We start from the raw sequence: 16911 nt of genomic DNA on the forward strand, positions 1-16911 counted from the left end.
GAGAGCTGGTCTCTCCTCTTTCCTAATGCTGGGATTGTAGATAGGCTACTATCACCCCATCTGGCTTTTCAATTGGTTCTGGGGGAACTGAACTCTGACCTTCATGCTTGGGTGGTAAGTACTTTATCTCCCAAGCCCTAGAACCATTTTTAATCCTGTGAAGCTGGATCCCAAGGCTATTGTCCCCAGAAGTCATATGCTCTGTCCTGTGTGGTCACTACAGTTTGGGCCTCGCTGGCCTTTCAGCCCACTAAGCGTTTGTGTCTGGCTCAGGAAAGCTTTGGTGAATGAAGAACCAAGAAATCACCAGGTTGCTGAGTACAGCCAGGCCTGCAGTCCGAGCTACTCGGAAGACAGAGGCAGGAGAATTTGCTTGAGCCCAGGAGTTCAAGGCCAAACTGAACAACTTTGCAAGATAGTATCTAAAACAAAAATCATCTCAGATAAGTTACAGGAACTGTTTTACATGAGAAGAAGCACGATTGGCCTCTAAGTCCGCATTTGCGGCCTCTGTCCTATAGGCATGGAGAATGCTTTGTGCACTCAGGAACACCTTATAACTACTATACGACAAGGTCACCTAGTATTCACATGGCATTAAGTGTTACAAACGACTTGGAAATGACTTAGCAAGGAAGGCTGACTGTAGGCTCTGCAACACTTCCCTGATTCAAATGAGGGATTTAGGGTTTGGTATATGAGGTATGGGGTGCCTGGAACCCAATGCCACCAATATGGAGAGACCAGTATATATGTTTTTTGTTGGCAACTAACAGCTCTTCCTTCTCACACATTTCCACCCTCCCTGCAAAGTCAGGCCCTTAAGTAGGAAGAAGCTGAGCCCCCTTAGTAAAACGACTAAGCCTGGGCCTCTGCTGACCTGAGGTGCAGAGAGAGAGCCCCTGAGGTGCAGAGAGAGAGCCCACTAGTAGGCAGTGCGACCTCAAGGGTGGGATACTGCGGCCCCATGGCCTCTAGAGCTTGACCCTGGATGGCCTGTGAACTGCAGCTTGCCAAAGGCAATTGTCTCTGTCCTCCCTATCCCCAGGTTCTCTTCAGAGGAGTTGATTTACAGCCCTGAGAAAGTAGAGTCTGTGGGAGAGGATGCATAGGCCTGGTTCCAGGAAGGGTAGCAGCTGCTACCCTTAAAAAAAAAAAACACACACACACATTGTAGGAACCAGGGAGACAACTCAGTAAAGTGCTCACTACACAGGCATTAGGACCTGAGCTGGGGTCCCCAGAACCTGTGTGAAAAGCTGGGCTTGGAGATGTGAAGTATGATCCTAGCACTGGGAAGGCAGACATAGGACGGTCACTGGAGCTTCCGGTACACCAGCCTAGCTCCAGGGTTGGTGAGTAACCCTGCCTCAAAACCTAAGGTGGGGCCATAGAGAAAGACATCTAGTCTGATGCTGGCTTCCATACACGTATAGGCATATACACAAGAACATATAGACCTTACACAAAAATGTACACTTTAGGGTTTCTGAGATAGGTAGATGGATAAAGGGCTTGAGTTTAATCCTTTGAACCCTCTGACTTCCACATGCACCCACTGAGAAATGCCCTTGTAGTAATAATAATAAAAAAATTAAAAAATACACATTTTCAAACAGTATTTTAAGAGTTAAACCTAAATAAAGAGATAAGGCCCAGCGTCATACTCCAGGAAGCTGAAAGGTAGGGACACAGGGGACAAAGAGGCCTCGTCCTGGCTTTGCCTGCCTCTAGCTCTGCCATTGTGGGCAGTGACTGCACCTAAGCCTCAGTTTCCCTGTTTGTGCCTGGGTGAGCACAACACATGGAGAGGGGTCTGCACACACCACAGTACACATAAATAGATACAGACACCCCACACATGCGCACACCCAACCATACACACCACACAGATACATACAGATACATATACACACACACACCAGACACACACTACACACTACACACACAGACATACAGACACACACACTACATACATACATATCACATACAGATACACACTCATACCACACCACACACACACACCACACATACACAGATAGACAGACACACACTACATACACATATACACACACAACACCATACACACACAAACACCCATAGTACACCATATACAAACACTACATAGACTGATAGGCACATACACACACCACACCACAGAAAGAGACACACACACAGACAGACAGACAGACAGACAGACAGACAGACACACACCCCAATGTTCCCAAGGACATGCCTACCTCAGCCCAGTTCCAGACACTTCTGCAAGCAGAGTCTCTAAGAGGGAATTCCCCACTGGTGTTAGGTGTGAGCGTCTGAGCCTGGCTAACTCCTCTTATGCTCTGACTCTCTTCACGGCCATCTAGAGCCTCTGACCTGGGGCTGCTCCTCCATCCTCCGTGCCCCTCAGTGATAATTGTCATCCTGACAGAACCTGAATCATCCGGGAGACAGCCTCTACACCCATCTGTGAAGGATCGTCTTGCTTACATTACCTGTGGTGGGAAAACCCATTTTAATGGTGAGGGACCACCTGGGCTGGGCTGCGGCCCGTGTTAAATGAAGAAAATGAGCTGTGCGTAGGCCTACATCTGCCTTTCTCCACGGAGTTGTCAGGGTATCTCCTCAAAGCAGCAGTTAAGGACACTAAACTCTTCCAGCAGCTGGGGCCAACAGACCGTTCTCATCTCCTGGCGACTGCCAGGGCAGGCCCCTCTTGCTGGGTTGCCAGGTCACTCCAGGTGACTTCTTCCCTCTGCTTTTCCTTTCCTGATGGGGACGGTCCTCTTTAGTGTTGTGATAGCCCATCACTTCCTCTGGGGCTGCTGTCCCTCCCAGATGGTACTGCCTAAGGCATGGTCTGATTGATTCTCTTCTCTCCCCAGTACCTGACACACAGTAGGTTCAGAATTGTTATATTCACCTCTTGATCATTAATGTTTCTTCAAAGCCTTTCAGGAAGGCTCTCTGCTAGTCACTGAAGCTGGAAGGCTGTGTTCGGCAGTGGGGCTAGTCCAGGGTTTGGCTGCAGGGTTGTGGGCCACAGAGCTTCCCATTAGGTATGCCTACTAAACCAGAGTCTGAGTGCCCCCTGCCCCTTAACTACCACACCAGGGCCTCTGTGTTCAACATCCTCTCCCTGGGCTTCAGTGGACTGATTTGTAAATGGGAAGGAAGCCGCAATTGGTAGTCTCTGAAGTGTTTCTGAAACCGGGCATGTGAAGCCACAGGGCATGAACAAGCTTGCTGCTGTCCAGGCACCCCTACATGGAGACATGACATCCCGGTAGCTTCATGGCAGGCAGCAGTGTCACCAGCTTGGCAGAGCCCCTGTCCCTCCACCCTGCCTTCTGCCACAGTGGCATGCGTGATCCTTGTGGGCCCTGTAGGTGGGCTCTGTCAGACTTCTAGGCGTGGCCTGCCTGGCTCCTTGTGCTGAGGACAAGGGGGTGAGGCAGTGGCTACAGGATGACCTCGGGGGTTCCCATTGGTGGCCTTGCATTTTTGCTTTGTGCTATGGACCTCTGTTTGACTGGAGTGTATTCAGGACAGAGGCGTGGGTGGGCATGGACTCACTCTTTCCTAGTCTTGTTCTGAGGCTGGGTGACTCAGCTTGGCATCTGCACGGTCACCACTGGCTGAGCCGCTGGCCAGTTGTGCAGTCCTTCAGCCCCCACAGCTTCAGTTTCCCTACCTTGTACTTGGGATATATAAAACTCCACAAGTTTCTGTAGAGCCTTCTCCAAGCCATGCAAATGAAGCCCAGTATATAAGAGGTGCTTCATCAAACCCCTGCATCCCCTGGGCCAGCAGGCACCTGCCTCTAGGCCTTCCCTGCATTGCAGGAGAGGACAGGTGGGAAAGAGCTGTAAACCTAACCGGCTGCAATCTCACTAATGGTTGATCTCTCTCTCCCGAGGAGGAGGAGGTCGGGCTTCCTGCACGGGGCCAGGAACAACAGGCTTTTGTCACTGTTCTTGCAGGAACAGGAGGGACAACACAAGCCAAGTCAGGTGTCCTTATCTTTCCTGGCAAAGCAGGGCCTCTGGGCCAGGTCCCTGCTGGCAGCCGAAGGGAGGCATGAATAATATAGAAAGGCTGGCACCAGAACCCCAGCCACCCTTTTGTGTTTTGAGCTGGGGAGGGGGGCGAAGCAGAGAGAGGCAGCCTTAGGTAGCCTGAGAGTCTGAGGTCCAGAGCAGCCAAGGGGTCCATAGTAGCTAAGGTGTCTGTACTGCGGGAGTTACTGTGAAGGCTACATTGTTACATCTCAAATCCTACAGGTAGTGTGTCCTTGGGCCTCATCCTTGGTTGGCTCCCAGAGTTGGTGCAATGCCCTGTGCACAGGAGATGCCTAGGGGTGGGTGTGAATTGGTCACTCCATTGCTAGCCTCCCGGGAGGCTGGGCTGGGAGCCAAGTGCACATATGATCACCTGTGAAGACCGGGTGGAAGTTGAGATGCTCAGCACAAGGGTATTGTAGCCACGAAGGAACAGACTCTAGAGTGCCACTGACCTGGGCAGTTACCCTCTGACAAGAGGCAGAATAAGGCACCAAGCCCCTCACCTCTTGCTCTGCACCCTGTCAGCTAGTCAGGGAGCTTTACAAAGCTCATCTTGACTCTGGGGTGGTTTCTAAGAAAATAGAATCAGGGAGTGGCGCTGTGCTGGGGACACCTCGGAGTCCCAAGGAACCTGTGAGCATGTGTGGGTCCTAGATTTGTATACCAAAGGTTCTTACCTATGCTGCCAGGAACAACACCCCCGATGCCATCAGGGCCTGGGAGAGAACACCGCACAGTGCTAAGCACGTCTGATGTAGGGGTTCAGGGGTGGAAGACTCAAGCAGTATAACTACACCAAAGAAGAAATCACAGGCTGCAAGGCCTGGCCTGGCCCTCCCTCACACAGACTTGTGGGAGATAGCAGGCTGACTGGCCAGGCCACTCCGTCCAGCCCCACTGTGAGTCACTGGCTGGCTGGAGGCCCAGGCAGAGGTTGAGGGAGGCCTGTGGCTGGACTTCCTGGGGTTAGCAGCTCATCATTGACCTCAGATTCCTGGTGGGTTTGTGGCCTCTGGGAATCAGGATGTAAGATCACAGAGTGGTTGGTCATGTAGTTTTAATCTGTGTAAAATTCTAAGCACATTTCTAAAGGGTGCCTGCTTTATTGGCCTTTCCAGATGAAGCCTAAAAGCTAAGACATTAAAGATGACTGGTCCAGGGCGCTTATTCAAATGTCATGTTGAAGCCAGGTGTAATACTATCTTAGTTTCAACTACCATGAGGGTGAACTAGGAAGACATCTTGACCCTTGGAATTCAAGACTGGCATGGGCAACAACGGCGAGGCCCTGTGTCAAAACAGTAATGACAAAAGGGTCATATTCTGGGCTGGAGAGTCTGTGTGCTCCCCTAATGTCAGCGATCTTCACTCTTAAGTGCCATTGGACACTTTATTTGGACACTAAAATATTGGACACTAAAAATAATTAAAATTTTTAATTTACCGTATGGTATGTGTGTGTGCGTACACTGGTGGGGATGCTATGGCCTGGAGCATGTGTGGAGATCAGAGACCAATCTAAAGGAGTCATTGCTTTCCACTCAGTGAATCCAGGGGATTGAACTCAGCTCATTAGCCTTCTCAGCAAGCACCTTCAGAGAGAGAATAAGCCCTCTCTGGCCCCTTTTGGATCTTTTATGGAAACTCTATTCCCCTTGCAAGTCACTTTCTCAAACCCCTACCAGAGTCTGAACTCCAAGAACACACAGGCAATGGCCATCCACGTTAGATACTTGTAGGCCCGTGCCCACGTGAGTGTGCAGGAAGATACTCACACACCCATCTTAGCTGCAGGATTTTCAGGGCCCTGTGTGAAGTGGGCATGTGCAGAATGCCACAGGATTGCACAACAGTGATTCTGAACCATCTAACCAGCTAGGGCCCGGGGCCCAGCACACACATGGCCACAAAACCACACCCGTGCATATATCCCGAATCCTCACAGACGAATGTCCCCACAGGACAGACACCCATGAACACACACTTATATGCGTATACACTGAAAATTCTCACACATGTTCAGAGGCAATGAGGCTTTTAAAATATTCCTTCACTGTGATAGGAAGTGTGCTGTTTAGCATTTAATGAGAAAAAAATATATATCAGAGTTGAATCACGTGTGAAACGCCTGCGGCGAGGAGCACCTGATGGAACAGTCTGTGAATCATTGTCTTGGGTTTCATGGGTAACGTTTTAATTGGGTTGTGACGAGTTTGGGAAAACTTTTAGGTTTCTTCCATTCGCAAATCCAAACTCAACTGGCACTAATGCTCCCAAAGTCCTGACGCTTCCTCAATAAAACGTGGACTTGCTTAAGAGGGTTTGTGAATGTTTGCCTACCAAAGAAGAAAGGACAGGATCGCTCCCTCTCCTCCGCCCCAGGAGCAGGAAGGAAACCTGGGCAAGCACAAGGGAGGGCCCATGCTAGGATCCACAGCATTCCTGTAAAATCCTGGCACAGTCACTGTCACTTCAGTGCTGGAGTGGGGGAGGGGGAGTGGATGCAGGCAGATGCCTGGCACACAGCTGCCCGGCCAGCCTAGCCAGTCAGTGAGCTCCAGTGTCAGTGAGAGCCTCTGTCTCAATAAACAAGGTGGAGAGCGGTTCAAGGAAGAAAACCCGTGCCTGTGCTCAGCTACTGTGCCCCGCTGCCTGGCACACAGTGGGGATATGGCAAATGATAACATTGCTATATTTCTTTAGAGCCTAGGGTCCTACTTACTATGAGATTCATATGTTTTCTAGGTCATTAAGAAAGGCAACCCTCCCTCCCCCTTTAAAACTCTGGCATTAGCCACGATGCACAGAGAGAGACTCACCCAGTCTCAGAAGCCCGTGGCAAGTACATCTTAGAGCCACAGTCATCTGGATGGAAAGGCTGAGGCCAGTAACCTCAGTCTGAATGCTGTGGGATCTGAGACTGAACAGTTTGTCTGTCTCCAGGCTCTGTGTCGCCATGAAGAGCATGGAATTTCACCCACCTTCATAGGGATTGCTTTGGGAGAAGAGACTCAGCATCCCCTAAAATGCTCTTCTTGAGCCCCAGTTTGGGCAACCTTAGGGTCCAGGGCCCACGGGGGTGGGGTGGGGGTGGGGGGGAAGGAAGGCTCATTCTTTGGCTCTCCCACATTTTAGCACAGGCAGGCACAGTTTGAGGGGTTTTCTTCAAAGTGAGTTTCAGAGCCCAGTAGTGATGTTGAGGACTGGAGGCCTCTCTGAGTCTTAGTCACACTCACAGTGACTCATTATGCGAGGAGCCTTCACAGAGGCAACTGGCCTTGGAAGGCAATGGGCTCATGAATATTCATAGACTGGCCCATCAATTATGCATTCCATGTCTTCTCTGGGAGAGGCTAAGCAGGGCTGAGTGATTTTTCGCCCCAGGCGACAGAAGGCTTGCTCACAAGCACATACATCCCTCCCTCCCATCACAATAGACTTGAGGGGCGTGTTAAGTCAGGCCAGAACTCTGGCTGTGGAGCCACTGGGCTTTCCTTGGCTGTGGCTACACTGATGGCCAATGGATACCAGTGGCTGTATTTGTTTAGGGAATAGGGCATCTGAGATGCTGAAGTCTCTTTCTTGATCTTACAGTCACCCCACAGGTCACAGCTGCCAACCAGATGTGTGTGTGTTTCACGTGTTCTCCAAACTAGAGCATCTCAGGTATAGGTGGCCAGGTGCTACAGAATCAGTGCTGGGCTTGGGGTCAGGGTAGGACCCCGATTCTAGCAGAACCATGAGGAAGAGATCAGCCAGTGCCTGTGTTAGGGAGAGGCGCCAACGGGAGAAGGGCCAGCATTGGCCTTCTCTCTTTCTCTGCCCTTTATGTGCACACCGATGGCACACGATCGGGCAGTGTTGGCTGGGTAGCATGCATGCTGGGGGCATGGCTCTCCTCAGTGGGCCTTCCTCTACCAGCTCAACTTTCTGGATTTCACTGATTCTGATGACTCTCTATTGGAGCCTAGTCCTGGATGGCAGGTCTCAATTCTTTATGTGTGTTCCCGGGTGACTTCAACACTGTTGCTGCTATGCACAGTCAGAGGTATGGACACTCACATCTCTTTTCATTCAACCCGCCCAGGAATCTAGAGAGAGAGACAGGGCATGGTACACATAAACTGGGCTGCACCCAGAGAGGGGACAACTGTCTTCCTTAGCAATCCAGCTTTGGCCTTCCTCTTCTGCAGCAGGGTTTGAGAAAGCTGCCTTCAGATGCAGTGTAAAGTGATGGATTAAGAGTTGTGGGCTGGGCTTAAACCATTCTATTGGGTTGGGGGTGGAGGGGGCATTCCGAATGTGAGTAACAAGCCAGGATCTCTCCAGACAATTAAGTGGGGAAAAGAAAAAATGAAAACAGTTACAGTCTTTGCACTTGGGAATCTCTCCATCAAAGGGCTCCTTCCTTCTTCCTTCCTTCACTGCCACAGCCACAGCCACATGTTGCTCAGTTGCTGCTGTGTTCAGGACTGTGGAACCTGAAGTCAAACAAGGTGGCTTTCTGCCTGCAACTCTCCGCCTCTGTCATGTCAGTCTTACTAAGCAGTCTGTTTGGAAGTCACTGTTCAGAGGGTGTGACTACCATCTCCCTCCTACCATCATTAGTTCTGTGTCTCCTTGGTAACCAATGACCACTATTGCCTGGTCCCTCCTCCCCCTGGCTTTAATAGAATTCAATAACCCTGCTCTCTTTAAGAGAACTTGAAAACAACCTGGCCATCTTCACCCCCAATCACATGTGAGAGTCACCAGTGCTAGTAAGGTCCTTTCTGGGACAGACGCCTGGGAGTGTGTCTCACTAACTTACTGCATGGCTGGGCAGCTAGGATGTAGGCCCATCCCATAGTTACTGAATTATGCTCAGTAAGTATAAACCCGGGGCTCGAACACTGCCAAGTCACTCAGCACCCTCCTGTGTGGGTTTGCTACCACAGAGCCAAGCAAAGCCTGACTCCAAAGAGTTCCCAGCAGGCAGGGAGAAAGAAAACAAGAAGCCCTAGACAAGGCCCGAAGCTCTGATCGGCACTAACAAGACTTTTCAGTGATTTCTTCCCACCTGATGCTCATTGAAGAGCTTTTCCAACTGCTATCTCACCTGAGCCTTTGGGCAGAGTCTCAGAGCAGCAGAGTTGGGACCTGACCATCTTCTTCTTTTCAGCTCCAAGCCAGTGTGGCTTCACTGACCTAAAAACCATTCACACAGGACATTCCCATGGTAGATCTTCGGTTGGTATTTGTCAGATATCTGGGGCTTGACAGACATCACAGTCTTGAATACCACTGAGGGAGGTGGGTGGATAGAGCAGTGTGGTAGGTGTCAAACACAGGCCGGGAGAGAGATCTCTGTGTGTCACTGGGCCCGGCTGCCCTTTATCTGCCGAAGCCAAGCTGCCCAGAGTGATTGCAGGATTGGACGGGAGGCATATTGACCAAATTCTCGGGTCACAGAGAGGTTGGGCAAGGACATGATAGGGAGGCTACAGGATGAGAACAGAAAGTGATCTCTATCAGTTCAAACAGGGAAGGAACTCATGAGCTTTTTTTTTTTTTTTTTTTTAAGATTTATTTTATTAATATATGTAAGTACACTGTAGCTGTCTTCAGACACTCCAGAAGAGGGAGTCAGATCTTGTTACGGATGGTTGTGAGCCACCATGTGGTTGCTGGGATTTGAACTCTGGACCTTCGGAAGAGCAGTCGGGTGCTCTTACCCACTGAGCCATCTCACCAGCCCAACTCATGAGCTTTGATGGTCACAAAGTCCAGCACCCAGATCATGAAACGACAGAAAATCCAACAATGATCAGACAAAGATGTAGAGGAAGAAATGAAAGACTCTGACTCATGTGGGACAGAGAGGACTTTATATAAATCAGCTGCAAAACGGAGCCTTGAACCAGACAGTGACCTTGACTGCCAGCGTCTTCCTCTGTCTCATGTGACAATAATAGCAGTGGCCTGGCTGGGTCATTTCTAAATTTATTTATCTCATAAACTTTAAAAAATTATAGCATCCAGAGTGTTCAGATGCTAAGCGTATGGCTTCCTGGATTTTCGCAAAGTGAGCTCACCTGCTTAGGAGGACTACACGAGAGCTGCCAGCCGAGAGCCCAGTGTATGATAGAGTTCCTCACAGTTGTCCCCAGGAGCAACTGAAGAAACAGCCAGAGGAGTGCTTAGGAGAGGCCATGTCCTTACTGGCCATGATGGAGGCTCAGCTGTGTGGCTGTCCTGAGCGTCCTGAGTGTCCTTTTCTCCTACAGCATTGGTGTGACAGAAGCTTGTACCTGGATGGTGATAGGCCAGAAGCTGTCAGGTCAGGAGAGATGCCAGGAAGGAGTCTGCCTCGTGGCACCCACATCCGGCTCTGTCATGCAAGGAGGGGACGACGGGTTGGCTGCTGAGGACTGGGGCTCCTGACGGTCTGGAGGATGTTTCCAGGCAGAGTTTGGATGCCAGGGCCACCCATGGTTTCTTGCCAGCCCTATGTCAGCAGAGCTTCATGGAGGAGGAGGCAGCCTGGAGCAGGGCAAGGAGCCCTGGAAAGGAGAGGGGCAGGGCAGATGGCCAGTCCTGATGGCCACTGATTTTCGGCATGGCGTTCTTCTTTTCCACAATGCCTTCTGTGATGCTTACATGACCACTGAAAACTCTAGCTTAGGGACAGGTCCTTGCAGGCCCTCTAGGCCTCAACCATGACTCCCCAGCAAGAGCTATGTCTAGGGTTTCCCTTTTTCATTGCAGGGGCCCTGATGTTTACAGACAGGCATCCAGCTCAGAGAGGGCAAGCGGACCTGCCCACAGGATTCTGGTTCTGCGAGCCTGCCTCCACCTGGCTTCTCACCTCTGCTCACCATCCAGGCCAAGGTGGACCATTTCTCCATCCAGTTTCCCCTCTCCAACAGTCACAGCCCCAAATCCAAGCTCCCCAAGTTAGGGTAAGTTAGGCACTGGCTCACAAGAGTGTCCACTGTCAGCTACGGCCAGGTTCCAAGTGTACCACTTGGTCCCTTCCCCCAAGGAAGACAGAACATAGGCCGCCCTATGTATGGCCATGAGAAACATGGGTGTTTGTGAGACCCTCAGGCCTTCCCTGGTTCATGCCGTGATGTGTCTGTCCATTCTGCCGGACAGAAAGCAGGGTTCATCAGAGCATCTGGGTCTTAGAGAGGTGAGGCAGACTCTGACCCAGAGGTAAGTCCTCAAACGTGCCCTGTCTCTGGGTAGGGTGCAGAAAGCCATGGTTCCACAATTTGGCTTCTTTGCTGTCTGGTTTCAGTGCATCTGTGTTACCTCGTGACCCACAGTGCCTCAATAGGAATAGAGCAGGTGGGCTGTCACATGCGGTTCTAATGCCACCAGGAGTGGCTTGAGCTACTGAAAGGCATGTTTTGAGGGAAGGAGTCTTTACCACCCGTGGATTGTGTGGGATGACTCTCATGCCAAGTATGAATAGGAGAGTCTTCCGATGCTGGACAAATGAATCTACGGAAGGGGGAGGGTGAACCACACACAGCATCACCTAGGATCTGGAGCAGTGGTTCTCAACCTGTGGGTCTCAACCCACTTGGGGAATCAAATGGCCCTTTCACAGGGGTCGCCTAAGGCCATTGAGAAACACAGATATTTACATTATGATTCATAACAGTAGCAAAAATACAGTTAGGAAGTAGCAACAAAAATAATCTTATGGTTGGGGTCACCACAAGATGAGGACCTGTATTAAACCGTCATAGTCTCAGGAAGGTTGAGAACCACTGATCTAAAGTTGTCACTTCTATATGAGAAGACCTAGCAGTGTCACCTCTGGGTTGAAAGAACTGGTCTCTTGAGGAAAACACAAACACTTAATTGTTTAAGAAAAAAATGTTTCATGACAAAGTCAAACAGAAATGGCCCTGCACACCTGTCCTGTGTTCAGCCCTGATGTACCAGGGTGAGCATGAATGTGGTGTAATATGTAAAGTGGGATTCCAGAGCCCAGCTCCTAGGGGGACCTTGAGGGGGAGAAAAATAAGAGCAGGCTGAGCAGGGCAGGGCCTCAGGCTCAGTCCCAGCCCGCAGGGCTCACCTTGCTGTGTTGACTAGGAACCAAAAGAGGGGGATGGGAACAGTTCCAGTTCTCTCTCCCAGTGAAGCAAGATGGTCCAGCAGCCTGGAGCAGAGTGCCAGAGGAAATCAGTCCCATGGGAGGGGGCAGTTAGAGCCAAGGGAACAAAAACTGGGGTGACTTCTGGAATGCGTTCAAAGTCTCGTGTTCCTTGCCGACCTTGGCACATCCGAATATCCTGAAGAGATAGATGCTCATCTGCTGGTCTGCTGATCAGTTCCCGGGGCTGGCTGATGTGACTGATCCAAGGAACAGGCTTTGAGCTCCGAGTCATCACGTGGCACTTTCCTGATACCCCTGGCTTGCGGAGAGTGTGGACAGGTGGAGGGTGACAAAGACCATGGAGGGTCAGGGAAGGCTTCCTAAAGGGGACACTGGATGTGCTGCTGAGGACAGAGAGGGAGATGGTTAGTGTGTCAGGAGGGAGCAGGCAGGACTTGCCACATTAGTCACAGGAAATGCAGGGTGTGCTGTCTGTGGCCAAGATACTGTGCTTGGAGAGCTGAGACTTACCTTGGGCCCAAGATTAGGTATGCCTCCTCACAGACCATTCCCAGATAGTAAGTCCAAGGCTGTGGGAAGGGATGAGAGAGGGAGGGTGGATACACCTTGGAGAATTAAGGCTGGTACACCAGAGTGGGTGAGAACCCAGAGCCCAGTGTCTGCCCACCAGGCGTTTATTGAGATGAGCAGGAAAACTGCATTCTTCCCAGAAAGGTAGAATTCCTGAGGGCAGAAGCTATGCCTCCTGTCCTTTGACTAAGTGAGAAGGAAGTAAGTATTCTCACTCCGTGACAGCTAGTCTTGATTTCTCAGCCTGCTGGTGACTGTTCTATGCTCCAATATCAGGACGAGTGTCTGTCTTTAGCTTTGGGGCCAGTTGATAGCCCCTGCCATTGGGTTGTCCTTAGCATAGTTATAAGCCACAAGCTGTGGTTCTGTGGCGTGTTTTGTGTGTGTGTGTGTGTGTGTGTGTGTGTGTGTGTGACTTACTGTGTAGCTCTGGCCAGCATTAAACTCATGGAGATCCTTCAACCTTTGCCACCTCAAACTCACCTGCCTCTGCCTCCCGAGTGCTGGGATTGAAGGCGTGCCCCATTATGGTTTGGCTGATACATTATTTAAAAGCTGATACATTATTTAAAAGCAGTGTTGATGACTCCTAGATGAGATGCTGCCCTAACACCACCTAAAGCTTTGATGAAATGTGCCTTAGGCTTGCTTGAGAGACCTGTGGCCTGGCTAGAAATGGGTCCAAGCCAATGTGCAGAGATGCATTGAGATACCCGAGTAATTATTGTATTATTCATTTCTCTGTTGGCAGTTTCCTTTCCTTCCCCTCCCATCTGTTTTTGAGACAGCATCTAATGTAGCCCAGGCTAGCTTCAAACTCACTATGTAGCTAAGGATGACCTTAACTTCTGGACATTCTCTTGAGTGCTGAGGTCACAGTCAGGCACCACACCAAGTTTATGTGGTGTTGGGAATGACCCAGAGCCTTTTGCCTAGGAGGCGAGCACTCTGCAAACTGAGCCACATCCTCGGCTGTTATTAGTTTATTAAGGTGGTAAAATACGTAGCCGCACTTGTAACTATAAGCTTTTCCTTCCGACCACTTTGTTCCCAGAAACAATGACTCTGAGACTTAATATTTCACGAGTAAATGCTCAGGCCTAAGCTCCCGCTCTGTTCTCAGACTAGCACATGTCTCAATAATCTGGGTTATTCTAGTCTACCTTCCTCCACCAGTCACTTACCTCTCCTCGGCTTTATGTCCCTGCCTCCTCCAGCATCCCGGGCAAAGCTCTCCATCTAACCATCTAACTCTTTCCCAGAATATTCTCTCTCTCTCTCTCTCTCTCTCTCTCTCTCTCTCTCTCTCTCTCTCATGGAACTCCCACCTCCTGTCTTAGCTCATTAGCCATAAGCATTTTTATTGACAGGCGAATGGTTTTACATAGCGCACAAGAGATTCTCTCCACAAGCCCCAGCTATCTCACCACGTCTCAGTGGAAATATGCTCAGTACATTTAAGGCAGTTCCCACCACTGATTTCCAGAACTGTCCCCATTAACCAACCACCCGTCCCCTCCAACACCCAGGCTCTAGTAATTACCATCCTACCGTCTTTATCTTTTTTGTTGTTTTTTTTGTTTTTTGTTTTGTTTTGTTTTGTTTTGTTTTGTTTTGTTTTGAGACAGGGTTTCTCTGTGTAGCCCTGGCTGTCCTGGAACTCACTCTGTAGACCAGGCTGGCCTTGATCTCAGAAATCCGCCTGCCTCTGCCTCCCAAGAGCTGGGATTAAAGGCGTGCGCCACCACTGCCTGTCTGCATCTGTCTTCTATTACTCAGTGTGGCATCCTCTTGGTTCATTTATGTTGTAGCAAGTGTTGCTATGAGCCAAGACTCAGTTGACTCCCTGTGTACAGGCGGGACGGGGTATCCACTTATCCATCTGTGGCTACTCCGGCTTTTTCCACCCTTGTCTACTGTGGATAGGGTTACCATGAACACAAACGGGGAATCTCTGTTCGCACCCCTGTTCCTAGTTCTTTTGGGTATATATCTAGAAACAGGATTACTGGTCCATATTAGAATTTTATTTTTAATTACTCAAGGAACTCAATTGATAACTTTAAAAAAAAAACCACACATTTAGATGGGTGTTTTGTTTTGGGGGAGGGTTTATCAGCCACAGCCTCACCTGGACATTCCATCCCAGCAACTCCAGCACATGATGCCCCCAAACCAGGCTTCAGCTCTTCACCATTGACACTCTACTGGACAACATTAAATGTCTACCCAACCCAATATCAGTAATTTGTTTCACTTGGCGAGGAGTGATGTTTAAAATTTAATGGAGCCAGCAGATTTCCATAACTCTGTGTTGCCAGGCAGCAATCACACTAATAAACGGCCATTGCTTTTCTTGTGAGTGTTTGCAGGGAGCGCACAGGTCAGCCTCTAATGCAGTGAGCCTGGCGCTGGCTTCTCCAGGAAGCAAAGGCCAATCCATCATCCTAGGGCTTTACCCTGAAAAGGCTGCGCGTCCACTGGGAGTCCCTGCTTCCCAGAGGTCTCTCTCCCTGCTTCTGCTGATTCATATTCCCATAATTCCTCCATTGCATAATATTTTCCCATCACCATGGAGACCATGTGAGAAGAAGGCTTGGGGAGAAACTTCAGAGTTTACTTCATATTTCCACAGCCAAGCCCGGACTTCAGTGGAAAGTAGCCATGAGTTTAGATTGCAAAGAAGAGGGGTTCTGTAACAGAGCTTGCTATAGCTGAGAGGGACTACAAGGCAGGACTCGTGGCTGGGAGCTGGGTCTAGTTCCAGTACTTGCCAGTCATTCTTGTTGGGCGAGGCATCCTTTCTAAACCTCAGTTTCTTTCTCTGTAAACCGGGGTGGAGAAAGGGAATCGCTTGAGAAAATGCAGGATGTTTGCAAAATGGTAAAATCTGTCTCAAAATAATACAAAATCCTTTATTGTAGGTCAAAGTGGGGGTAAAGGGGGCTTCATCTTGCTTTACTGTTTACACACACATCACACACACACATGCACGTGCAAACACACACATGCACGTGCAAATACACACACATGCATGTGCAAATACACACACACGAACACACACATGCACGTGCAAATATACACACATGCATGTGCAAATACACACACGCGCACATGAACACACACATGCACGTGCAAATACATACACACGCACATGAACACACACACGTGCAAGTGCAAATACACACACATGCACATGCAAATACACACACACACATGAACACACACACATGCACATGCAAATACACACACATGAACACACATATATACATACACACACGTGCACGCACGTGCACACGTATGCATGCACATACACACATGTGCACGCGTACAACACACAAACTTCTACAGCATCCTAGGTGATTAACTAAAACTCCACTTTATATTTATTCTTCCACTGGGCCCCACATATGACTCTGCAAGTCTAGTCTGCCCAAGGCCAGGGGTAGGGAGCACACACAGCTGGATCAGGGCCAAGTCGTTCTGATCTAAGAGCACACCTTGGGGTTCCCTGTAGCTTTGTCTATGGCAAGGATAGGGAAAGTCACCCCCACACTGGAGGTGTACATTGGATGTAAGGTCCGTTCTTGTATTAGCGGTGAGGCATTGTGGTCACCTCAGAGCTTTGTGTTAAAGGAAACCTTTACAAGGACATGTGGGCCCCAGATTGGACTGAGCAGTCAGAAGGACCCTTCAGTGGGGTGAGAGCTCAAAAGGCTTGCAGAGTCTGGACCAGGGAGGTGGTGTCTGTTTGGGTATTGATTCAGGGCTGTAGAGCTGATGGTGCTGCCTTGGAAGAAGAGACTTCAAAACTGTAGGGAAGAACGTGGGCTAGCTCCGGCTATGCCTGTCTTTGATGAACAGGCTAGCTCAGAGCATTAAAACAGGAGCACTGTATTTACTTATTTACTTATTTTAAGTGAGCCTGCATGTTTGCTCTCATGTGACAACCTTGGGTGGCATCCTTCTGTCACTGCCCACATTTTTTGTTGTTTTGTTTTGAGACAGGGCATCTCCTTGGTCAGGATCTCACCAAGCTGGCGAGGCTGGAAGCTATCAGGTCCCAGGGATGCCCTTGGCTCTTCCTCTCCTGCATTGGGATCACAGGCACACGGCATCATAGTTTTAACCTGCGTTATGAGGAATCAGAATGCCGTGCAG

The 16911-nt window shown here is 49.8% G+C and overlaps 1 protein-coding gene across 2 annotated transcripts in view; it reads left to right on the plus strand.

Annotated features, from left to right (window-relative positions):
• Nucleotides 1–16911, plus strand: part of Eml1 (echinoderm microtubule associated protein like 1) — a 168575-nt gene that overhangs the window by 17888 nt on the left and 133776 nt on the right. Inside the window, exon 2 of one of the 2 annotated variants that reach the window (XM_017315168.1) lies at nucleotides 10812–10934. The exons of the other annotated variant lie outside the window; for it this stretch is intronic. Within the exon in view, the coding sequence (XP_017170657.1) occupies nucleotides 10812–10934 (123 nt within the window). The remainder of the gene's footprint in view (nucleotides 1–10811; nucleotides 10935–16911) is intronic. 2 annotated transcript variants of the gene reach the window in all.

This window comes from Mus musculus, chromosome 12 (genome assembly GCF_000001635.26).
Source record: "Mus musculus strain C57BL/6J chromosome 12, GRCm38.p6 C57BL/6J".
Classification (NCBI taxonomy): Eukaryota; Metazoa; Chordata; class Mammalia; order Rodentia; family Muridae; genus Mus; species Mus musculus.